General features: G+C 39.0%; 1 protein-coding gene across 2 annotated transcripts in view; it reads left to right on the top strand.

The window, feature by feature from the left end:
* Positions 1-25,619, top strand: part of BRD8 (bromodomain containing 8) — a 30,025-nt gene extending 4,406 nt beyond the window's left edge. The window contains exons 3-22 of one of the 2 annotated variants that reach the window (XM_006899503.1): positions 7,441-7,510; positions 11,495-11,544; positions 11,757-11,879; positions 11,981-12,061; positions 12,449-12,513; positions 13,818-13,954; positions 14,485-14,703; positions 15,099-15,243; positions 16,131-16,340; positions 16,722-17,002; positions 17,484-17,936; positions 18,163-18,256; positions 18,467-18,513; positions 19,219-19,433; positions 19,632-19,724; positions 19,903-19,971; positions 20,828-21,005; positions 22,906-23,010; positions 23,602-23,646; positions 25,265-25,619. In XM_006899503.1, the coding sequence (XP_006899565.1) occupies positions 7,441-7,510; positions 11,495-11,544; positions 11,757-11,879; positions 11,981-12,061; positions 12,449-12,513; positions 13,818-13,954; positions 14,485-14,703; positions 15,099-15,243; positions 16,131-16,340; positions 16,722-17,002; positions 17,484-17,936; positions 18,163-18,256; positions 18,467-18,513; positions 19,219-19,433; positions 19,632-19,724; positions 19,903-19,971; positions 20,828-21,005; positions 22,906-23,010; positions 23,602-23,646; positions 25,265-25,324 (2,740 nt within the window). In that variant the 3' untranslated portion in view covers positions 25,325-25,619. The remainder of the gene's footprint in view (positions 1-7,440; positions 7,511-11,494; positions 11,545-11,756; positions 11,880-11,980; positions 12,062-12,448; positions 12,514-13,817; positions 13,955-14,484; positions 14,704-15,098; positions 15,244-16,130; positions 16,341-16,721; positions 17,003-17,483; positions 17,937-18,162; positions 18,257-18,466; positions 18,514-19,218; positions 19,434-19,631; positions 19,725-19,902; positions 19,972-20,827; positions 21,006-22,905; positions 23,011-23,601; positions 23,647-25,264) is intronic. The other variant, XM_006899504.1, reaches the window with a different exon arrangement.
* Positions 25,620-26,087: the final 468 nt, after the last annotated feature.

Here is a 26,087-nt window from a genome sequence, read left to right as displayed (position 1 = left end):
TTTTTTTTGTGTGTGTGTACCATCAAATCAGATCTGACTGGTACAGGAGGAGATTGTCCCTCCTTCTCCAGCAGATCATCTGGTGGATTGGAACAGCACACCTCAAGGATTGCAGTGCAGCTTCTTGCCACCAGAGCTCCTCAGATTTTTAAAATATTCTTTTATTAATTTAATCATTTTAGTTGTATACATTTAGTTTGTATACATTTTCAGGGTTTTTTTGTGTGTGTGTTTTATGATGAAGTAGGAATCCAACTTTATTATATGACTATCCTGTGTCCAGAGCCAGTTGAAAAGATTACCTTTTTACTCATTTATCTTCACTGGTAGTGTAGCTACTCCTCATTTATGAACACAGTTAAGTTCCACACACCAAGTCTTTATGCAGAATGGAGGATGATTACATCATTGTGGAACTTTCAGGTCTTGTCAGTATGTAGTTGCCAGAATAGCATCAGTATGTAATTGCTTGTCAAACTACTGAGATGTATGAGAATCATGATCTAGCCAAACTGAATATAACCCTAGTTATGTTTTTGTTGTTGTGTGACTTTAAGTTGGAGCAGACTCATAGCTGATCTTCCAGATGGGTTTCAGAAGCAGTAAATCACTTGGGAGGAGATTGTCCATTTTTCTTCTGTAGAGCATTTGGTGGATTTGAACTAATGCTTTGGAGATTGCAGCACAGCTTCTAACTAACCACTAAGCCAACAGAGGTACATCATGGCCTGTATTCTTTGGCCCTATAGCTCATCTTTGGTTATTGCTGGGCATAGTCTGTGAACATGCAAAATAGCCAGATAGTAGATTTTCCTGTCATTATAAATACATTTAGAAGTCCAGTAAGGAGGTAGTTGATACGTGAGAAGTTCTGGTTCCAGTCACTCAGTTGGTTCTAGAATGTGCCAAAAAACAACAGTGGATATTTAATTGGCACCTATGTGTAGGCAGGCTTTGGCTAAAAATGGTGTCAGCCCTGTGTGAGTGCAGGGTTGAGATGTTACAGTCTTTACACAACAGGAAATGTCACTTGAACCAACAGGACACTTATTACTTAGGTGGGCCTCTCTTCTGGCATTAGGGCAGTATGTTCCCTGGCCAGCTTTCTTCTAGTGTTATTTGAAGCAAGTGGCCATTGGGCCTCAGGGCTGGGCTTTAGGAGAAGAGGTGTGATTGCTCTCCTCAAGCTTTTGCGGATAGGCTCACATTTTTAACTACCAGAAAATTAAACTATGTTTTTTTAAATTTTTTGTTTTTCCCTACCTATACTCCTCCCACCCTCAGTTGTCTTTTTTCCTTTATCCTCTTTAAAGACACCTTTGTCTTTAGCCTTAACAGCCTTAACACTTGTTATCTGAGAATGTCCAGGACTGCATCTGTTTCTTGAATATTCCTGGTATTTTATAAATTTCTGGGACCTTATTTTTTCCAGTTCCTTCAGTGCAACTTAAACTTCTTTCTTTGTTATTATTGGTACTTGACTCTGTGCACTCCTCCCCTGCACCCCCCCCCCATGGTTCAGTGTCAACCAGTTCTTTTTGGTCCAGTGAATCTTTGTATTCTTTGTGTCATCTTTTATTGCTTTTTGCATTATTCAAGATTGTGCCGATAGTACTTCAGTATTGTGACTCAAGGCTTAAATTTGTTCTTTCAGTTTGAGATATGCTGATGATGTTCTTCCCTTTTGGTTTTGTAACTTAAGTTTTTTGCACATTTTATTAAAATACTTTATTGTCTTGTGCCTAGAAATGTTTCATTCATCTCTTAGTTGAGCATTTCTTCCCTTTGTTTTGGCTTCTTTATGTTCTAGAAATCTTTCATTCATCTCTTCTTAATTGAACATTTCTTTCCTTTGTTTTGGCTTCTTTATGTTGTGATGCAAGTTTCAGAGTCTCTTCTGACATCCATTTTTGTTATTTTCTTCTTGTTTTGGTTCATAAATAATGTCTTTAATGTCATCCCACAACTTAACCTGGTTATTTATCATTAGAATTCAGTGCATCAAAACAAATACATATATGCTTTTGGAAGAGTTTTCATAGATGATCCTAAATTAAGACATTTTATTCTGGTTCAGTTAATTCATAGCCAAGGCTACATTACTGTTTAACTTGTTTCTGTGTCTTGTAACTCTGCTGTTACACGTATAAAATTGAAGAAATACTAGACTTCTTTACTTGGAATTACATCTAAGCCTCAGAAATGACCTTAGTGAATGCATGAGTCATAGCTACAGAAAACCGATTTCGAAAGGAAACTCCTGTCCCTTCTTTCCCACGTCACTATTCTGATAACATCCACCTGCATGACGCTCTTGTTCATTGACTAAACACCCACACTTGTGTCTCCATAAATTATAATTATGTCCTTCCAGTCCCTGCCCAAACTCAGCCTCTCTGCTGACTTTTACTACCCCTGGTGGATTTATTAATTTTCCAGAATGATTCACACATCCCTTGAAGCTATTACCTATACTTGAAATTTTGTTGTTATTGATTGCCTTCGAGTTGAGCACGTCTCATAGCGACCCTATGAACAAAAGGCCTGAAGCCCCTCTACAACTATTGACATTTTTCAAAGTTTATAGTTTCCGGAGACATGTTATTTAGGAAGTGGATGTCACTCCTGGTTCCAAACCAGGAGTTATAGTATGTTTTTGTTGTTATGTGCCTTTGAGTTACCTGCAATGTATAGCAGCTCTGAACCCTTCTCTGTACTGAGCCAGTCTAATTCCGAAACACCCCATTGCCCAGTTACTGTTTCAGTCCATCTCATCCAGGGTCTCCCTCTTCTGCACTGTCCGTCCATCCTTCCGAGCGTGATGTCCTTCTCCAAGGACTGATCTTTCCTGGCCATGTGGCCAAAGTGAGGTAGAGCTTCAAAATCCTTGTCTCCAAGGAGAGATTTGGTTTCACCCTCTCCAAGACAGACCTGTTTGTTTTCTTGGCAGTCTGTGGTATGTTCAAGACTCTTCTCTAACCACAACACAAATGCATCTGTTGTTCTTCTGTCATCCTTAGTCATTGTCTAACTCTGAAGCATAACAAGTAATTGAGAAAACCATGGCTTGGATTAGGCACACGTTTGAATCTAGACTGACATATGTACAGTTGAGCACATACTTAAAATTACCTACTTATTATAACTAGAATGGGTATAGGTATAGAGATGCATTAGGCAAGATCTGGGAGAGATACTGTTGCTCTCCCCTGTGTGTGGATGTTCTCAACTTTGGAACCCAGAAAACGATTTAGGGGTTTTAATCATTGGAACATTGTGAATGTGCATGTTTAGAACCTTATTGCATACTTACATTCAGTCCAATCGAAAGTGTGCCACACCTTCCTCCACTCAAGACTTGTTAAATAGGCTAAGAGCTGTATAACCCCTTATTTGTCCTTTTTAGAAAGTTTAACTTGGCAGTTTTCAGAAAGACAGAAAATTTCACTGGTCATCTGCATAACCTGTGTTATGCTCGGTTATGCAGATGACAGTCTTGCTTGCTGACACTGAAGAGGACTTAAAAACACTTGTTGCAGAAGATCAAAGACCTTCAGTATGGATTACATCTCAGCATTAAGCAAATAATGATCCTTACCACATGGCTAGAAGGTAGCATCATGATAGATGGATAAAGGATAAAAACTGTTAATGATTTCATCTTGACTTGGATCTACAATCAACATCTTTGGTACCAGCAATCAGGAGGTCAGGAGATACATTGCTTTAGACAAGTTCACTGTCGGGGAACTCTAGAACACTGAAGAGCAGTGATATCAGTTTGAAGACTAAGATGTGCCCAATTCAACCCATGGTCTTTTCAACCATTTGCTTTGCATCTGAGAGCTAGAAAATGAGTAAGGATAACAGAAGAATTTATGTCTTCTAATTATGTTGAAGAACAGCACTAAATATCCCATGGCTTGCTAAAATTACAAACAGACATGTCTTGGAAAAAGAGCAGCCAGAATGCTCATTTAGAGGCAAGGATGGTGAGGCTTTGAGTTACATGTTTGGGGCATGTTGCTAAGTGAGATCATTCCCAGAAAAGGGCTATCATGTTTGGAAAGGTGGAGGGTCAACAAGAGAGTGGAAGACCCTCAATGAAGTGAATTGACATGGTGACTGCAGGAATAGGCTCAGGTGTATCACGTGATGAGGATAGGACAGGATTTGGGTTCATTGTTTATAGGGTCACTGAGTCATGCTCAACTTGACAGCATGTAACAACAACAGCAGCAGTTCAGTTTGATTAAAAATTAAAATACCTTTTCAGGTTTAAGTTGTGAGTTTTTCAGAACTGCCTTTCAGAATTAGTTCAGCTGAATATCAATTGCTCTGAAATCCCAGGGTACAAAAAGTAAAAAAAGGTAACAGACAGTTAACTGAACAACTGGAATTATTATTAAAGGAAAGCCAAGCCTATCTGGACTCTGGTTAAAAAGGTTCAGTTACATAGGAAAGTAAGGAATATATACTACCTTACCCTCTTAAAACACCCTAACAACAAAAAGCAAAGCTCCTGGAGTTGACAGCATACCAATTGATTTATTTCAACAAACAGACGCTGCCCTGGATTTGTTCACTAAGTTGTGCCAAGAAATCTGGAGGACAGCCAGCTGGGCAACTGACTGGAAGAGATCTATATTTGTTCCCATTACAAAGAAAGGTGACCCAACAGAGCGTGGAAATTAACGAACAACATCATTAATATCACATGCAAACAAGATTCTGCTGAAAATTATCCAAAAACGTTTGGAACAATATGTCAACAGAGAACTTCCAGATGTGCAGGCTGGATTTAGAAGAGATCATGGTACTAGGGTTATTATAACTAATGTTAGATGGATCTTGGCAGAAATCAGAGAATACCAGAAGAGTGTCTTTCTGTGCTTCATTGACGATGCAAAGGCTTTTGACTGTGTGGATCACAACAAGCCATGGCTAATTCTGAGAAGAATAGGAATCCCAGAACATTTGATTATGCTGATGCGAAACCTCTACTTGGACCAAGAGGCAGTCCTCAGAACAGAGCAAGGAGACACTACATGGTTCAAAATAAAAAAGGGGGTTAGTCAGGGATGTATTTTATCTCCATACTTTTTCAACCTGTATGCAGAACAGATCATCCAATACACTGAAGAGGAATGTGGCATCTGGATTGGTGGAAGAGTCATCAACAATCTGCGTCATGCAGATGACATACAACCCTGCTTGCTGAAACTGAGGAGGACCCGAAGTGCTTGCTGCAGAAGGTCAAGGACTGCAGCCTCCTATATGGTTTGAAGCTCAACATCAAGAAAACAAAGAATCTCACCACTGGGCCAATTGGCAGCATCAGTATGGATGGTGAAGAGATTGAGATAACAGTTTTAGTTTACTTTGTTCCACAGTCAACACTCTTGGTAAAAGTAGCCAGGAAATCAAGAGATGAATTGCATTGGGAAAGTCAGCTGTGAGGGACCTCTCAAGAGTACTGAAGAGCAACGACATCAGGGTGCATGTGATCCAGGCTATAGTCTTTGCAGTTACGTGCTATGCATCGGAGCGTTGGACAGTGACTAGGGATCATAGAAAGAGAATGATGCCTTTGTTTTATAATTGAGCTGTGGTGCTGGAGAAGAGTGTTGAATATACCATGGACTGCTAGGAGAACAAACAGGTTTGTCCTGAGAGGGTGAAGCCGGAATGCTCCGTGGAGTCAAGGACTCTGAAGCTTCGTCTGATATACTTTGGGCATGTTGCAAGGAGGGACTGGTCCTTGGAGAGGGACATCATGTTTGGGAAAGTGGAGGGATGGCGCAGGAGAGGAAGACCCTTAATGAGATGGATCGATTCTGTGATTGGAGTGGTGGGAACGAGCGTGTCTGAGATGGCGAGATTGGCACAGGACAGAGCGGCACTTAGGGCTCTTGTACATCAGGTCACTATGAGTCGCAAGTGACTCGATGGCACATAACAACAACAGAAGAACTCTTATGGCCTGGTGGCAAGAAGCTGCACCGCAATACTGATGTCACGCGAATCCATCATATGCTCCTCTGGAAAGAAGGAGAGGCAGCTTCCTCCTGTGTCATTTGGACCCGTTCAACACACCCAACAAAAAAGTAAATAAATAAAATGCTAACCACTGTGACACTGATGTGCCAAATGTGATAATGATCACCAATGGTGGGCACTGTTTGGTGGAGCTTCCCAATTAAAACAAGCTTGGAAGCAGGAGTGGCATCCACTTCTGAAATGGCTTGCCTCCGTTAACTCTGAACAGTGCTCAGAACTTCCATTCATAGTGTCACAATGAGTTTTCTATGTCTCAACGGCCCCTCACAACCACAAAATCTTTTTTAAAAAACCTGAAACAAAAAAAAACCCTTAACAACAAAAAAATTGAGAGACATAAATAGATAATTCTTCCTCTTCCAGTCTTTTTTGGATTGCACCTTTAGGTATGCTTTTTATTTCTTAATCCTAGCAAAAATTATTTTAAACTAAAGATTATTTCTTGGGAGTTTTCCAAGTATCCTTGTAGAATGCATTTCTCCAAATTATGCCTTTGTTCTTTTGACACCTGGATAACAAGGAAGTCCTGGGCTGGGCCTCCTTTTTGCCAGCTTGCGATTGTTGTGTTTTGTTTTGGGTTTGTTTTTTGTGGTTTTTTTTTTGCAGAGTGAGCCTCACTATATTCATTTGTTAGGAACTGTGTGGTATTCGGCACAATTCAGAACTGTTGTTTTCTCACCTTTGTTCTGTATCAACTCCTTCCCCCGAGTCATCTGTTTTCAATCTGCTTCTCTTGCTATACTTGTTAACATAATTTCACATGGCTGACTGCTACGCTTTCTGGCATGTTTTTTAAATTTCTTTTATATTTTTTACGTAGCTACTGTAAAAACAAAATCAGAAAAACATCTGTAACAAAGAAATGAGTCATAAACTTGAATTTGACTGCTGTTATACACACAAGAAATTTAGAGGTAGGCTTTTCTCAGAGGATATAGCAGCTTCATGGCGATATCAAGGAGCCAGATCTTTCATTCTACTCTATCTTCCTTATCAATGTAATGTCCAATCTGAAGGTTATTTTATGATGCTAGTAAAAATAGAATTTGCTATGGTCTAGTTCTTCAAAAGATAGATCTTTCCTAAAAGAACTAGACCATAACAAATTCAGCAGCACCCGAAAAGATAGTTTATTAGTCTCATATTTTGTTTTTATCCTTTAGGAAGGAGGAATTGCTTATCATTGACCATCTTTCTAAATCCTTTTCAAGTGGTTGGCATTTTTCATAATCACATATTTCAGAATATTTTCTGTGAGGTGTTTTGGTTTATTTTTAATTACAAAGGCTTTTCATAACCTGCAAACCCTAAATTTTCAGTATACCCTCTTTTTATCCCCCCTTCTGTTTGATGTGTAATAAGGCTTTTCTCATTTTCTAGGGTGTCAGTTAGCAGAGCAATCAAGCCCTTTGCAGAGCCTGGCCGCCCTCCAGACTGGTTCTCTCAAAAAGTAAGTTCAAAAGCATTTACTTTTGTGACAACTTGAGATGTTAAGTAGGTTTTCTCCCAGGCCCTGCCCATTAATCATGGTAGCCTTTTTACTGTAAAAAGAAGGGGGGGGGGATATTGAGAATGCCTTTTCTGTTTTCCTTTTACTTACCAGTGTTTTACTTACTCATATTACAAACTGTTTGTATTAGTCAGTGTAGTCTGTTAGTTAAAAACCCAAGCTCAGTCAGATTGGGAGTTAGTTAGATCTGGGTTCAATTGTGATACTGCCTCTTTAATGCATTGGACTATGAGCTTCAGTTTTCCCACTTGTAAAATAGAGTAAGAGTTACTTCAGATCTATTGTAAAGATTTGATTGAAGTTTAGAGGAGGAATTAGAAACATCAATGCCAATGTCAGATGGATTTTGGCTGAAAGCAGTGCATACAAAAGGAATGTCTAGCTCTGTTTCATTGACGATACAAAGGCATTTAACTGGGTGGGTCACAAAAATTGTGGCTAACCTTGAAGAATGGGAATGCCAAAACACTTGATTGTGCTCATGCAAAACCTATATTTAGATTAGAGAGCATTTGTTAGAACAGAGCAAGGAAACATTACATGGTTCAGAATCAAGAAATGAGTGTGTCAGGAGTGCATCCTTTCTCCATACATTTTCAGTTTGTATGCAGAACAGATCATTCAGGAGGCTGAGCTTTATGAGGAGGAATGTGGCATCAAGATGGGAGGAAGACTCAGCAACAACCTGCATTATGCAGATAACACAACCTTGCTGGCTGAAACTGAGGAGGACCTGAGGCATTTGTTGCAGAAGGGCAAGAACTGCAATCTTCAATGTGGATTGAAGTTCATCAAGAAAATAAAAATTCTTACCTCAGGCCTAATTGGCCGAATCATGGTGGTGGTGGTTGTTGATTACCGACGAACACAACTCATAACCACTCTATGAACAAAAGACCTAATATCTTTCCATAACTATCATCATTTCTCCAAGTTCATAAGAGTTTCCAGAGGCATGTGGTTTAGGAAGTGGATGCTGCTTCCAAACCTTTTTTAAAACTGGGAGCTCCACCAAACACTGTCCTCATTGGGAAACCAGAATCTTGGTAGATGGGGGAACGATTGAGATTGTTAGCAATTTCCGCTTGCTCGGGTCCACAGTTGGCAGTCTTCATATTGGCAGTTTGGAAATCAGAATATGAATTGCATTAGGAAAATCTGTTATCAGGGACCTCTTCAGTGCTAAAGAGTAACGATGCTAGTCTAGAGACAAAGGTACGTCTGATCCAGGCCGTGGACTTCATAAGTAATTTCGGTGCATCAGAGAGCTGAACAATGACTAAGAATGACAGAAGAAGAATGTATGCCTTTGAGTCCTAGTGCTGGAGAAGAGTATTAAATATACCATGGACTGCCAAGAGAGCCAACAATATCGTCCCGACGAGGGTGAAACCATGTTGCTCCTTTGGAGGCAAGGATTTTGAAGCTCTATCTCACATACTTTGGACATGTTTCTAGGAAGCACCAGTCCTTGGAGAATGACATCGTGCTTGGAAGGGTGGCAGGATAGCACAGGAGAGGAAGACACTAGATGAGATGAATTAACAGAATAACTGAGGTAAAAGGGTAAGTGTGCTGGAAATAGATTGGCTCAGGATAGGGCAGGGTTCAGAGCTATTGTGCAAGTGTCGCTTTGAGTTGCAGGTGATTGAGCAGCACATAAGAACAATAATAATACACAAAAGGGAAACTATGATAACTTAGTCCATAAAGAATTGTGCTGCCAACCCAAAGACATTCCTTTCTTGTGGTTTGAATTCACTAGTAGTTCCATAGGAGAAAGATGGGTAGTCTCCTCCCATGTGACTAAAAGGCTCAGAAACCTGTTGGAGGATCACCTTTGTGTCAGTTCTGACTTGAGGGCAATGAGTTTTCGTAGTTGAATGCATACAAAACATTTAGCACAGTGCCTTGCATATGATAACTGTGCAGTTGTTGCATTGTTACATATCCCACCTGTAGCTGACCCTCCAGCGAGTTTTCAGAGGCAGTAAATCACATGGGAGGAGAATGTCCATCCTCCCGCAGAACAGCTGGTAGATTTGAACCACGTGCCTTTGGAATTGCAGCATAGTTTAACACCAGAGTACCCTCTTTGCTGTAGGTATTCGCTATTAGTGTTGGCTAGTAATTTATCTTCTACCAAATATACTCCAGGCCAGAAGACTCCTACTTTTTTGTGTCCTGGTACTTACCCAGGTAATCTTTGACTTAAATACATTCAGGTAGGGCAAACCATTGATGCTCTGTATTTAACTACGTAACAGTTTGGTACTATATAATTTGCTGATGTTAATTGTTCTTACTACTCCTGTAAATATTATAATGTTTCCAATCCCCAAATACAAAGATTGAACTTAGAAAGATACTGACAATAAAAAATACCGGTGTTGTAAACTGAAAGGATAAAAAGAACTATTTGACTTACAATAGAGTCATTACAACTCTTGTTAAGTTGGGACCCTTTTGTATATTTAGATGATTTGACTAAAAAGTAATTTGCTGTGTAGAAACTACTCACATCTTTATGTATGTATGTATGTATGCATTATATTTTAATGAAAGTTTATAAAAAACTTGGGTTTCCATTCATTCATTTTTGCACATTTTTATCCCCATCCCCTCTACTCCCCCAGTTTAATTTTTCTTTGGGAAAAAAGTTCTTTCATTGTTATACAGTCCCCCTCCTGGACCACTTTATTATGCAACTCTTACTCTGGACTCTTACCATGCCAGTAATAACTAATCATATATTCCTTTTATGCAGTTCTCTCCCTCATCAGTACGTTATTTATCCCCTCTTTCCTTAGTTTCCCCCCAACCCCCATGTTAGTCCTGTTCTATCACAATGGCATTATGCGGTATTAGTCTTTTTGTGACTGAGATATTTCACTCAACATAATGTCCTCCATGGTCACCCATTTTGTATACTATTTCATCAGTTCTTTCAGTGCTGCATAGTATTCCATTGTGTGAATATACCACAGCTTCTCTATCCATTCATTTGTTGATGGGCACTTGTGTTGTTTCCACCTCTTTGCTATTGTGAACAAAGCCGCAGTAAACATGGGTGTGCATATTTCTCTTTGGGTGGCAGTTCTGGTTTCTTTAGGGTATATCCCCAGTAGGGGAATTGCTGGGTCGAATGGTATTTCTATTTGTAACTTTTTGAGAAAGCGCCATACAGCCTTCCATAGTGGTTGCACCATTTTACACTTTCACCAACAGTGAATAAGGGCCAGTTTGTCCACAGTGTCACCAACATTTGTTGTTTGTGGCTTTGTTAAATTTTGCTATTCTGACTGGGGTGAGATGATATCTCATAGTTGTTTTGATTTGCATCTCTCTTAGAGTTAGGGATTTTGAACATTTCTTCCTGTATTTGTTCACCATCTGAATGTTGTCTTTGGTCAAGTGTCTATTCAAATCCTTTGCCCACTTTGTGATTAGGTTGTTTACCTTTATCTTGTTGTGGTGCTCGAATATTCTATAAATTCTAGATCTAAGTTCCTCATCAGACATGACATTACCAAATATTTTTTACCCAGTTTGTGCCTTCCGTCTTTACCCTGTTGGAGAAGTTTTTGGATGTGCATAGGAAGTTGATTCTTAGAAGGTCCCATTCATCTATTTTATCCTCTTCTGGTTGTAGGTTTTTCAGAATGCTTGTAAGATTGTTAAAGTTATGGATTAGTACTTTCTAGCATTCTTTCACATTTTCTCTAATGAAGTTATAGTCCTTGGTTTTAGTTCTAGGTCCTTGATCCACTTTGAGTTGGTTTTTGTGTATGGTGTAAGGTCTTGTTTGAGTTTGAAACTACTCACATCTTAAATAGAGCTCTCTAAATCTTAACCTAAGCTGTTAAAACTTTAAAAGTCAGTTTTTTTCAGGTTTGCTGATCACATTTTTATTTTTTTCTATAGCATTGTGCTTCTCAGTATTCAGAGCTGCTTGAGACCACAGAGACCCCAAAGTGAGTACAAAGCCAGACACTTAACAAGTGTTTGTAGTCAAAACTCTTCTAGAAAGAGTGTTTATTGAAGGTGTTTGGTTTATATTACTGGGTGATAAAAGTATAGTTGAAGTTACTTATGATTATATGGCAGGAAACATTTTAACAAAGCAGGTGACAGTGAGAATAAATATTATTATTCAGAGGTAAACTTCTCCCCTTTCTTCCTCCAGACGGAAACGAGGTGAAAAGGGGGAAGTAGTAGAAACTGTTGAAGATGTTATTGTTCGGAAACTGACTGCTGAACGAGTTGAGGAGCTAAAGAAAGTGATAAAAGAAACCCAGGAAAAATATAGGTATTTACTGAAAGAATGCCAGATGATTGAGAAAAAGAACAGATTTTTGGTATTGGTCAGAATTTTCTGGAAAACCTGGTGATACCTCTTTTTTCTTATAGGCGTCTAAAAAGAGATGCAGAATTAATTCAAGCTGGACATATGGATAACAGACTGGATGAGCTTTGCAATGACATTGCAATGTGGGTTATATTATTATTTTTTATTCTTTCCAACCACCCTCTCCATCAAGTAACTTTCCCTACCTTCTATCCCTTTAAACTATCCCTTTAAATTTGAGACAGAAAGTTTTGGGAAAGGAAAGTTACAGAGTTCCTAGTGGCTTAAGGGGGGTGGGAACTGACTAAGCCCTAGAAGGGAATATTATTAAACATTTTCAGTGAGAATAAAAAGTTAATTCTGAATAACTAGAAATTGGGCAATATACCCAAATACCCCATTTTGCTAATAAATACTATTGAGAGCCTTCCCTCTGAGAATTCTGGCCTGGTCAAACATTTTTGTGAAGACACTGGGAACTGTGGAGGAACTAGATCTGACTAACATCCAATCTTTAATTTCTTTTTTAGGAAGAAGAAATTAGAGGAAGAGGAAGCTGAAGTAAAGAGGAAGGCTACTGATGCTGCATATCAGGGTAAGCTGAAACTGGTAAATTTATTTAGCAGTTGACTATTTAGTACTTCATGTTCACTGCAGTCAAGGACTGTTTTGCAGTATGGAGTTCACTAACTCCTTTTTGCACCTTTTATTTATTTTTGTTTTTGTTGCTACTGATTGCTATTGAGTCAAGCGTTACTCTGTGAACAAGACTTAATGCCTTTCTATAGCTATTGGTTTTTTTCTCCAAGTTCAGTTTCCAAAGGCATGTGGTTTAGGAAGTGGATGCCCCTCCTGCTTCCAAACCCGTTTTACGTCTGGGAGCTCCACCAAACACTGTCCACATTGGGAATCCATTGGAATTTGACACCCCAATGGAACAAGTTTCAGCATTACTGCAAACCCAGATTACCTCAGTACAGCAAATTGACAAAGAGTGATGTACAAAGTAGAAGAATGTTCCTCCAAAATATAACACTAGTCTCACTTAGCTGTGGTTAAATATTGTCAAGTCAAATACGACTCACAGCAACTCTATGAACAAAAGACCTGAACTCTGTTTTTTACTTAACATCATTTCTTTATGTTTATAGAGTTTTCAGAGGCATCTGGTTTAGGAAGTGGATGTCACTACTACTCCCAAACCTGAATCAAATCTGGAAGCTCCTTCAAACACTGTCCATGATGGGTAACCATTATGGTATTAGACAAAACTATGGCACAGTGTTCAGCATCACAGCAACTCCAAGTTATTCAGTACAGAATATAGACAATCGGCTACTGTAGTGAAAACATCCCTAATGTCTGGGAAGAATCTCTTAGAAAATGAGTTCTTATCAGTTCTTACTAGACATTGAGTTGAATTTTAGAGGTCAAAAAGACTTCCGTGTAATTAAATTTTAGATGTCATAATCTGTAGAAATATTGAAGATAACTATGAGAGAAGTCATTAAAGAAGAAGAGGAACTTAAGCATTTGCATCACTAGATGTACACACTCTGAGCCAATGTGATCTTTCTTGTTTAAAATAGAATCTTGATAAATTAATGAGAAGGATATTAAGGGGTGATTAAACCAATTACCTACTCTGAAGACATTTTGGCTAGTTATGTGGTTAAACAAGGTGTTCATTGGTGGTATGGGAATTGCTTTTTGAATACACTAGGCTAAAAAGTTATCCACATCTCCCTGAAGTGACAAAGTTTCTAATTCAAACGTACAGTGTTACTTTAATAATATGAAATCTCTATTTTATTTTTTTATATAAAAGCAGAACAGTATTTTGTTTTATTTAATCTTGAATATATAAACATTGATCTATTTTTCCCTCCCTTATTTTAGCTCGTCAGGCAGTAAAAACACCCCCTCGGAGGTTACCAACCGTAATGGTCCGCTCTCCTATAGGATCTGCCTCCCCAGGAGGTGATTATCCACTTGGAGACTTGACGTCAGCCCCTATGGAAGAAGCTACCCCTGGGGTAAGTGTGTGTCCATCTTCAGGAATTGACCAGCAAATGAACAGTAATCCAGCAGAGAACCGAGTGATAAGGAAACCAGTTATGTCCTAGAGACAACATAGACCCAGATTCTCTCTGGGTTTGAATGCTAAAACCTGTTGATTAAATAAGGGTGAGCCCAGCAACATTAAGCTTACGACTTTTAGAAAATTGGTAAAAGAGGATGCTAAAGAATTTTTTTCTTAAACATATTAATCTTAATGAAATTTCTACTAAGAATCAATTGATAGTTTCCTTGTAAATACAGTGTTGGCAGTGGAAGAGTTTATGAAATGCAAATTGGGTGGAATGGTTGGGCCATTGTAGTTTTAAATGGGTAGAATAGAAAATTTTGTGGGGGGAAAAATAAGATTAAGAAGGAAGGGTAGATGGTTTCTGAGTAATTCCACTCATTACTAATAAGGTTATAATTAGAACATTAAACCATCCAGATTAATAGGGAACCTGCCAGAGTTTAAGAAGTCAGATAAAGGTTCTCTGTTGTCTCTTAGGTAACCCCTGGGACTTTGCCGAGTACCCCAGTCACCTCGTTTCCTGGGATTCCTGACACCCTTCCTCCAGGCTCTGCACCCTTAGAAGCCCCCATGACCCCAGTAACAGATGATTCACCCCAGAAAAAGATGCTTGGACAGAAAGCAACTCCACCCCCCTCCCCTCTGCTGTCAGAGCTCTTGAAGAAGGGCAGCCTCTTGCCTACTAGCCCCAGACTGGTATGGAGACTTCTGTGGGTGTTTGAGAGCTGTGGTGATTTAGTACTTGGAAGGGAGTGCCTGGGACCTAAAATAGGACTTGGGGGAAAAAATTTCAAAAGAAGAAAAAATTTAGTTAAATGTTAATTGGAAAAAAATACACTTGATAGTCTCCTTGGGTCCTAAGTATCTGAACCACCATTATTTTGGTTTTCCCTAGAAAACTCTTACCAAATAAGTTTTGAAAATTATAGTTTAGAATTTTTCTTGAGTCTGAGAAATTTTTCCCTTTGGTTATTAACTTTTTAGTTTTCATGAGGTTTAGTCAACTTTTTTGTGTTTGTTTTTTTATTGAGGGAAAGTGGTAGTTAACAGAAACCTTGAGTGTAGCCTTCACTTCTACTCTTCCTTGATAGGTCAGTGAGAATGAAATGGCTGTGACTTCTGGTCACCTGAATAGTGCGGGTGTTCTCCTGGAGGTAGGCGGGGTCCTTCCTGTGATACATGGTGGGGAGATGCAGCAACCCCCCAACACTGTTGCAGCCTCCCCTGCTGCTTCAGGTAAGTGACTACTTTTACTTTATTTGCTTTACTTCAGAGATGTTACTTATTCATTGACAGCTCTGGATTTCCCTCTATCTATTGCTAAGCGGGTGTCAGTCCTAGAGCTCAGTCTTGGAGCTGTTTTTTACCTGCCACATCACATAACTCTTCTGCTTGTAAATCTGTTTCATCTTCAAGGTGTTGATAATCCTGTATGACTACAGTATTAATACTAATACATGAATAAGTTATTGGCTGTTTTTCTGAGCTTGTTAAATTATAGGAGGGTGCTAGAGATACCTGAGATAATAGAACAGGAGATTACAAGACTTGGAACCAGAGACCCTGTTTACCAATGCTTGCAATTTCACTTTGAGCAGATAAATTAACTCTTGAACCTCAGTTTCCTCTTTTATAAATTGTAAATGGTTATTATATGCTTCATAAGGATATGGCAAGAATGAAATGATGTGGAAAATGTAGGAGAAAAACGAGCTTTAAAAATACCTTAACAAACATCAGATATTGGTATTCAGATTGTATTGGACTTGAGAGTGGCTTATGGAAATGTTAAGCATTAATAGAAGTGTCAAAATATATTTGGTGGTATTTTTTGGGGGGGTTTTCCAGTTGTTTCATATTCCTATTAAAAATTTTTATTCCTAGAAATTAAGGTACAGTTTCCCTGTACAGTGTATGTTATTAATGTTTTCACTCACTTTTAACTAGAAGGAGGAAGTTTTTAAGTAAGGCTGGAAAAAGTAGGGATAAAAATAATTCAGTACAAGAGTTACTTTCATCCTTTCAGACTATATAATATTTCTTGTTTGAAACTTAAAGTGGCTGTTACTTCTTATTCATGTGCTTTCTTCTTACCTCATTTTGTGTACTTCTTTGTCTGGTAGGTGCTCCCACTCTTTCCCGGCTTTTAGAAGCTGGTCCTACACAGTTCACCACACCTCTTGCTTCCTTCACTACTGTTGCCAGTGAACCTCCAGTTAAACTTGTGCCACCCCCTGTAGAGTCTGTGTCCCAGGCTACCATTGTCATGATGCCTGCGCTGCCAACACCATCCTCTGCTCCGGCTGTCTCCACTCCTGACAGTGTAGCTCCAGGTGCGTCTCTGACCCACGCCCTGAGCAGCCACTAAATCCCAATTTCATTTTGAGCTTCTGGCTGAGAAAGGTTATTAAGATCATTAGGAGGTGTCTGTTTTCCATAGAGATAGGCCATCTTTATCCTTAGGAAAAATAAAAATATAAGAAGAGGTGGGTGGACATTTCAGTGTTGTGGGGAAAAGATACATGAAAGGGCTAATATTCACCTTACTTCCTAGATAAACCTAGGGAAAAGAAAACAAAGGCAGGTGCAAGATTACTTTCTCTGAGCCTAAATGTATGGTTACTTAACATCTGTCTACAGCTTTCGTGGGATCTCCAGATAATCACTTGGTATTTATTAAGATTCTGAAATGACTTTTTCTTCTTGTTATTAAGTGAGTCAGCCTGACACCTGTGTTCCTATGGAGGCTGTTGGGGATCCACATACTGTGACTGTTTCCATGGATAGCAACGAAATCTCCATGATTATCAATTCCATCAAAGAAGAGTGTTTCCGATCAGGCGTAGCAGAGGCCCCTGGAGGATCAAAGGCTCCCAGCATTGATGGGAAAGAAGATTTAGATCTTGCTGAGAAGATGGATATTGCTGTATCTTACACAGGTGAAGAGCTGGACTTTGAGACTGTTGGAGACATCATTGCCATCATTGAAGACAAGGTAACTATTTTGAAAAGCCCAAAAGAATCTTCCATGGGCCCTTCTGATAATAAACATTACTTTTTAAAAGAAAAAGGTTTCTTGGTGATTTCTGGTGGCCTAGTGGCAAGAAGCTGCACTGTAACCTCAGAGGTAAATGGTTCAAATCCACCAGATACTCTGCTGAAGAAGGAGGGAAAATCTCCTCCTGTACCAGTCAGATATGATTTGATGGTACACACACACAAAAAAAAAGTTTCTTGCTTCTAATCATCTCTATCTCTGTATTCCTAAAGACTTTGGTACTATCATATTAGACATCTCCCCAATTATCTTATGTTACTGGTTTGCACAGGACTAGTACTTACTTATTGGTTACTTCCACTACATGAAGTTGGAGATTCATGAAGCTGCAGATTCAGAGAAGCTAATTTGGTGCTAACAGAATTGAGGGACTTGAGTTTTCTTTGGTGACTTCAACAGTCTTTGTGTTATGGAACAGGTAGATGACCATCCTGAAGTCCTGGATGTAGCAGCAGTGGAAGCAGCATTATCATTCTGTGAAGAGAATGATGATCCCCAGTCTCTACCTGGTCCCTGGGAGCACCCTATCCAACAGGAACGGGACAAACCTGTATCTCTTCCTGCACCAGAGATGACAGTTAAGCAGGAGAGGCTGGACTTTGAGGAAACAGAAAATAAGGGAATCCATGAACTGGTGGACCTGAGGGAGCCTGGTGTTGATATTAAGGTGGAACCTACAGAACCAGAGCCAGGCATTACAGGAGCTGAAATAGTAACTGGGATTGTTCCAGCCACAAATATGGAACCGCCAGAACTTAGAAGTCAGGACTTAGACGAGGATCCCAGAAGTACTGCAACTGGAGAGATTGCTGAAGCAGATATTTCCAGTGGGAAAAATGATGACACTTCACTTACAGCTGTGAAAACAGAGGTAAGATCAGGGACTGGGAAGATGGAGCGTTGTACCTTAGTATTATGTCATAGTTCATAGCTTGTAATTGCTGTTCTTATTCTTGTTAATGTGACCATTAAAATTATATTTCAGAAGTAGAACTTGGAATTTCCTTCTATAGTCTTATTGTTAGTGAAGAGTAAAATTGTGTGAGCCTTAATTGTTTATTAGTACTTAAGAGTATATATGTTCTTTTTGGTTGCAGGCATCCCCTGAAAGCATGTTATCTCCATCACATGGCTCAAATCCCACTGATGATCCTTTAGAGGCAGAAACTCAGCACAAGTTTGAAATTTCAGGTAAAAAAGTTTCAAGCAATGATATTTTTACTCTCTTAATTAATTTCAAATAATTTTCGTTGACTTCTGAGGAATTGTGGGTTGTGGGCAAGCAGAGGAGTTCAAACAGGTCAGCATGGAAAGGATTATGCCAGTATAGGGGATTATGATCCATAGGAAGGCAAAGGCTAAGGTGAAAGAAATTTCAGGTAGTCTTTTTCTCCTCTGCAGACTCATTGAAAGAAGAATCAGGGACTATTTTTGGAAGCCAGATAAAGGTATTTCAGACTTTTCTTTATTCCTCCTGCCATGTAACTAGATTTCCCTGTAGCACTACCTTTTTTATCAGTTTCAGTAAACTCTTACTATTTTTGAGATGAGACTGGTAAAGGAGTTGCATGGGGAAAAGGCACAGTAGGAACTTAGACACAGTAATATCTGTTTCCCATGTGTCACATAGACCTTTCTTTGCATATAATGCACAAATTTTTTTTATAAACTCAATTTATATGGAGTGAATTGGGATACTAGAGCTAGGGAAGAACATCTTGGAAATCAGATTATTAGTGAAGATTATCCAAAGAGAATCAGTCTAAAAAGTAGTGCGATGTGAGCTTGCTCCATCAGTTGAGACACGAAATAAAAACTATTTTTGATAACTTTGTACCCAGGGTCAGAGTTCCTCTCAAGAGCAAGGGGAAAGAAGGAACGCCTCTTAGCTTAGCCTTAAGTAAGTAGCTTTTTTTTTACCCCTTCCTTCTTAAAAAGATCCTGGGTCTTACTCTTTGCCCAGGTTTCAGATTACTTCACTTGGCCCATCAGTGTCTGTATATGTTGATAGTCTAAGTGATAGAGGGCTCAGTTAGGAAACATAGTGTAAGGCCATTTCTAGAACTGATCTAATCTAAACAACAGACATATTAATGATAGTTTTGTTGGATGGCTTGGCTTATATTTGTTGACTGGAGCACACTATGTCTAAGGATGCCCCAGGTGAGGATGAGGAGGAAGATGGGGTCAGTGAAGCAGCCAGCCTAGAGGAGCCAAAGGAAGAAGATCAAGGGGAAGGCTATTTGTCAGAAATGGACAATGAACCTCCCGTGAGTGAGAGTGATGATGGCTTTAGCATCCACAATGCTACACTGCAGTCCCACACACTGGCAGACTCCATCCCCAGCAGCCCTGCTTCTTCACAGTTGTGAGTATCTGGAATTCTTTTTTTGAGGTTAAGCACTGAAAGTAAGAAGTAAGAGAGGATATTTTCTTTAATCTTACTCATCTTTCTTTTCTTGACTTAGAATAAATAATTGGCAAGGAATAGTAGGTCTTTTTCTTCTTCTTTTTTTTTTTTTTTTTTAAACTTATGCCTAGTGAGACTCCTGTCTTTCTGTTTTAGCTCTGTGTGTAGTGAGGATCAGGAAGCCATTCAGGCACAGAAAATCTGGAAGAAAGCCATCATGCTTGTGTGGAGAGCTGCAGCTAATCATAGGTGAGTGAACTTTCTCAATCCAGTAGTAATATTTTCTATGTAGGACTTCAAGCATAGCAATGATTATAAAGGTGGTGCTGGGCAGAGCAATGCTTTGTTCTGTTGTATGTAGGATCACTGTGAGTCAGAACTAGCTTGACACCACTTAATAACAACAGTTTGCTCTTAAAACCTTCAGGTATGCCAATGTCTTCTTGCAACCTGTAACAGATGACATAGCACCTGGCTACCACAGCATTGTACAGAGGTAAGTCAGGATCTGACTAGCATACTGACTTGATGGATTTGTAAGTCAGTCCAGTATTAGTGAATTTTTGCTTTAGATAATAAGTTTAAAAGTTTTGCATAATGGAGTTAAGAGTTTTAAAATGCTTTTGATAGTAGGAAGGGTAATTAAGTGCTAACCAAACCACTCTAGTGGTTACATAGTGACTAATAGCCTAAAAGAATTAACCTCTTAAACTTTCTCAGTATTTATTAATACAGATTAATTGTAGGCTTGGGGTTAAGTGTATTTTTTGAGGGTGAGAGTCTGGTGTTTGTGTTCTTGCAGCTGAGACCAAAGGGGGGTGTGTGTGTGAGTTTGAGAGAGAATAATGAAAAGGAAGGTATATATGCTGAAGATGTTTGGTGGGTGGATTGAGAGAGAGAAGTAATTGGGAAAGATCTGGGTGAAAAGACAGGCTAATGATGGACAAGGTCGAATGGTGATTAATTTTATAAAGAATAATGCATGAGAATGATTGTATGAAACAGTGTGAATGAAGAATAGTGTAAAACATTATACTAATTTTGTAAGCAAAACAATTTAAAAAAAGGTAAAATCGAGGAAGGACAACTCTAATACACATTTTTCATGATTTTAAACTATGCAGTATCCCTATTCTGTTCAGACAACTTCTTGATCTGTATATGGTTTTGTATGAGCACATTTAAGTGTTCTGGAATTTCTATTCTTCTCACTGTGATCCATAATTTATTAAGAACTGAAGAGGAGTGTGAGTGTGTATAAATAACAAAGATATATGTGGTAAAGATGTATTTTGAGATTAAGGTAAGTCCTCTTCTCCCCTCTTCTGCCATTTACTTCTTTTCCCTTTTAGGCCCATGGATTTGTCAACTATTAAGAAAAACATTGAAAATGGACTGATCCGCAGCACAGCTGAATTTCAGCGGGACATTATGCTGATGTTCCAGAATGCTGTGATGTACAATAGCTCAGACCATGATGTCTATCATATGGCAGTAGAAATGCAGAGAGATGTCTTAGAGCAGATCCAGGTATTTTAAAAATCATTAATATTTTAGTAAGAATGAAATGAAAATGATGAAGGAAAATATTAGGAAGAGATGGTGTGGTTTTACTTGAAATAGCCATTAGAGACACAGTAGCATAAGATTTTTCTGTATTCTTATGTGGAATGGGATGTTGAAAGTATCTGACTTCTTCACCATTAGCATCAGCCTTGTCTGATTACTGTAGAGGTTGGGCATACTTCTTTTCACCAATCTTTTCATCAATTCTGACACCAGCTTCCCTGCCATAACACCCTCCTTCTCTGCTGGATTTTAAATTTCATTGCAGTGGCTACATAGAACTCATGATTCTTAAAATTGCGGAGTTTATTAGGAGAGTAGTAGGCTATAATTGAAGATCAAGAACAACTCAAAGGAACAACGATTTTGTAAATCAGTACCTAACTTGGGAGAGACTGGAGATCATTATGCTAAGTGAACTAACTCACTCCCATAAGGACAAATACTGTGTAAGACCATTATTGTAGAATGTGTATGAGGATCCAAGGTGGAGAGGGGAGAGCAGATGAATTAGCATGGTTGGGGGGTGGGAGGTGGTTAATTACAGGTTCACACAGTTTGATGGGGGTGGGGGTAAGGTGAAGGAAATGGGAAAGATCTGATGTGAAGAACAACATATATGAACCTTATAAATAAACCAGTATATAAATAAAAAAAGAACAACTCGGGGTACACTTTCTTAGTCAAAGCAGCTTCTGGGCCTTGCCTACAGAAACTCCCTGGTGTCTGGCCTTCGCCCCGCTTTGGCAAGTGTTAACTCTTTAGCACCACTAATAAATGGCCAGAAGCACCTCTTATTCTGGCAGCATGCCTGATTGCTTGCTCCATCAGTCAGAAATACTGGCTTTTCAAGTGCCTGGAAACATTTCATTCCACAAACAGTCCTCCTACCCATATGTGCTCAGTATTCATGCTTTGTAGGCCAGGAAGCTCACTATGCTTATATATTTTATATATATTTATTTATATATATGTATCTATCTATATAAAATAAAGTAGTTATAATACTTAATAGTTATATATTAGAGTCTCCTAGTTGTGCTACTTTTGTTGCTATCTTTTTGTCTGCTACTTTTTCTTACCTTGTCTTATGTTGAAAGCTCTATCTCCTGAGTTTAAGTGGTTCTGTGCAGGGATAGAGGCTTCAAAGAGAATATTCCACTCCTTTCTTAGTAATAGTGTGTCCCCCTTTTCCACCTCAAGGATGGCAAAACTTAACCAATCTCTTTATTAGGTTCTATACATATTGTTTGCATAGTCACACCCCCAGCCGGGGTGCCGTGCACCTTACATGCATTATTGACAAGCTATTCACTCATTTTTTTGTTGAAAGTTAGAATACTCTAGCAAGAAAGGCCGTGTAAGAGTGATTTATTGTACTACATATTATTTGTAAAGTGGTGAATGTATAGTTTTTAAATTGTTTAGGTACTGGTACATTGTAGACATTGACAGATGGTACCTCTCTGCATCACAGATGCATTACTAGTCATCCTTTGTGAGACTGAACTTGAAATGTTATTTATCTCTGCAAAGTCATCCAGATAGATCACATTGCTTAAGTGGTCTTAACTCTTCTCATTTATATGAGTATGGAAGTTTTGAAACCATATTATAGCTCACAAAATTTAGAGCCCTTTGGGAACTTCAGATTCTTTAACATGCCTATGATAGTAAACCTAATATTGTCATAATGATGACAAAACCTAATATTCTGAATTTCTAGTTAAGTAGTATTTGAGTGCTTTTCTAAGAAAAATAACATATATTTCTCTTTACAGTGTTTAAAATTGTCTTATTTTTTTCTCTACTTGATCAATCTCTAGGGCCAATCCTTTTACTTAATTATTTTTTCTCTCTGTAGCAATTCCTGGCCACACAATTGATTATGCAAACATCTGAATCTGGGATCAGTGCTAAAAGTCTCCGAGGGAGAGATTCTACTCGGAAACAGGATTCTTCAGAGAAGGTGAGAAGCCCAAGAAAGAGACCGGTGGCCATTGTCCTAGTAATAGAAGTCTGAAGCTTCTAAGAACCTTTTATTCCATCTGGATTCTATTAGGCTTTTGTATCCCAGTAGTGTGTAGATAAAGATCTTTCAGGATTTGGTAATTGATGATCAAAGGGTTTTCTAATTTAGAAGTTGTGTCTGTTAGTAACTTTTAGATTTCTGGGTATTGTGTAAGCAAATCCTCAAAATCCTATTACTCTTTTCTTAGTATACTAGTGGTTTGCCCCCATCCAAACACTGAAGAAACTGTAACTGGGGTACCTGTTCGAACACACAGGAGAAGATAGAGCTGAGTGTACAAGTTACTTACTTCTCTGGGAGAATGTATCCAAGATGGGGGAAGTAACTTAGCCCCTAGCATTCGAGGCCATCAGTTTCTGTTCCAGAGATATAATGGCCAGATTGCTTTTGAATCTCTTTCCTCTTACTCTTAAGTTTTTAAATTTAGTCTTTGTGTGTATGGTGCTTGTGTTTCTGTCCTGAGGTTTGGGGTGCTTGCAGCTGAGAGTTTCTGTGGAACCTGATCAGTGTTTGTTTGTCCTCTAACAGGACAGTGTCCCCATGGGCTCTCCTGCCTTCCTTCTCTCTCTCTTTGTAAGTATTGAAGGGATACAAGGGGGGATGTTGCCACAAAAATGCTCAGCTCCTGCTGTGGGTGGGCACAGAGGGCAGTCCAACATGCAGACTGTGGCAATATCTTCAATATCTATTTATTCAAGTTACTGAATAAGAAACTGTCTTGTTTTTTTCTGCATTCCTGTTCTTTCTGCACGCGCGCGCGCGCACGTGTGTATGTGTGTGTGTGTGTGTGTGCTGGGTAAGGACTGTACATGAGGTTATGGGGCTGAAATTAGGTATTTTTGGTATAAAAGATCTAGGATATATCTGCCACTCATTTCTTAATTCCACGTTTTACCAATTCTTAACCTTACTAATGGAAGAGCAACAGTTGCTAAACTGGTTTTTTAAAAAGTGTTTATCATTCTAGCAAGTAAAGTACTTTATTTGACATGTAGTTTTCTCTTCTCCTAAAATTAAATTACGAGACTACTGCCTTACACACACTCAGTAAAATTTAAGATCTTTCCATAATAATTTCCACTGCATACAGTAGGGATTACTAGAATCAGAAGCTTAGTAGAGCTAATTTAAAGGTTTATATTCTTTCTTTGCATGAATTAAATGATCCCTTGGTTCTGTGTTGTTCATTTTGGATAGTGAGGCATGATGGTGACTAGAAAACTGTCAATTGTAAGCTCATCTCAGATAATCTATTGGAAAATTATTTTCGTCATCGTGATGGAGCTAATACAATGAGGTACCTGTCCAGCCTACCTCACAGGGATGTTGTGAGGATAAAATGAGGTAATAAGTATGAATGTGGCTTGAAGAAAAACTAAAAGTGTTAAATAAATGCAAGGTGGTATTTTTATTCTTACGTTGCCTCATGGGCAACTTGTGTTCTAGAATCCTTGCATTTTAGAAATGTAAAATTGGCCTGGCCCAGCAAGTGTTCATTCTTCATCTTACCTATTGGCCTTTGGCCTATACCACAGACAGAACACTATAATCTCTGTTCTTTCCTATTGGCCTGCAACAGTGACTGGATCCCCATTGCAGTTGGCTGACTGTTGCAAGGCTCATTAATAGGATCTAACTTTTATCTATTGAAGACAGAAAAATATTGAACAAGATGAAGGAGCTGGGCTGCAGGGAGAGAGCAGCAGATGGAAAAGAAGCCTCTGATTGTCCTGATCTCATGGAAAGCAACTATCAGGAGGTGCTAGGGAACTAGTGCCAGGGTCAGTCTGCAGGAAAGGCCTTTCTTATAGGGACCAACAGCTGGACAGGTATGTTAGCCATGATCTCACTATCTACTGCCCTTTCTGACTCTCCCACCTTTCTTTTACTCTTCTTTACACAAGATTTAGGGCTTGGGTGGGATGACTAATAGTCATTATGTGGGACCCTAGGTAAATTCTGGCAACCACTGGTGGCCATAAGCAAGCCACTGTCTGACATTTCCTCTCACAGAATATCATGTGCTCTTTAACTAGTCTTTGGAAAGACAAACATACAGCCCATTCATATCCCCAGATTCTTCTGCCAGTTCTCTCCCCTCACTTAAGAAACCAAATCTCCAGCATTCATGTTACACTTTTCTCCTAACTTACCCACTCACTCATGCACCCTTTCTTTGTCTGCCATCTAGGATGGGGGAACCAGGGGGCGCCGCTGTGCCATTGAAGCAGATATGAAGATGAAGAAGTGATTCCTGAGTACGTTCTTTGAGCTGAACCTGAAGTAAACAAGATAGAGCTTGGGCTCTTGGGCCCAGATCCAGAAGTGGAAGTTACAGAAGAAGAGGCACCTGGGCCATGTGACATGAGCTAGGAAAATCTCTCTTGAAGAGTTGGAGTAGCCCAATTGCCTGTTTTAAGGCAACTATTAAGGACTGTGTTTAATGTCCTTATGAGTAGCTAGCAAATCGTGGCTAGTGTGTACTGTCTTGTGAAGTGTACAGACTTTTTAAAAACTTGTGAAGTGTGTATGTATGCAATAAACTGGAAGCAAAGAAAACCTTAGTCTTTGGTGTGTTCATTTTGTGTGTATATATGTGAGAGTTACTATATGATTTCCTGTCTAATCATTTTTGGAAATGAGATTTCTAAAGGGGAAATGTGGTCTTTGAACTGTCATACTACTTTGATAAGGTAAGAAACAATGTTTAATTTGTAATTGTTACATTGTACACTAAAGACAGTTCTGTGCCAGTGTCTGTGAGTGGGAAAACCAGATTTTAAAGCATGAGCAAGCCATTGTCAGACATCAGAAGACTAGAATATGGACATAGGTAACATTGACCTTTATTTCAAGAACTTTATGTCCATTTAATAATACTACATTTTCAAATAGTGCTTTTAGGACATTACTGTTTCTTTTCCTTCTCTTTCTATGAGTTACTAATCCCACAACCGTCAAGTCTGTTCTGGCTCAAAGCAACCCTCCCAAGAAGTGAAAGACAAAGAGAAAAG

This window comes from Elephantulus edwardii, unplaced genomic scaffold (assembly GCF_000299155.1).
Source record: "Elephantulus edwardii isolate Elephantulus edwardi_28Jun2011 unplaced genomic scaffold, EleEdw1.0 scaffold00259, whole genome shotgun sequence".
In the NCBI taxonomy this organism is placed as follows: Eukaryota; Metazoa; Chordata; class Mammalia; order Macroscelidea; family Macroscelididae; genus Elephantulus; species Elephantulus edwardii.
The sequence above is the reverse complement of the archived record's forward strand: the minus strand, read 5'-3'. Positions and strand labels throughout refer to the sequence as shown.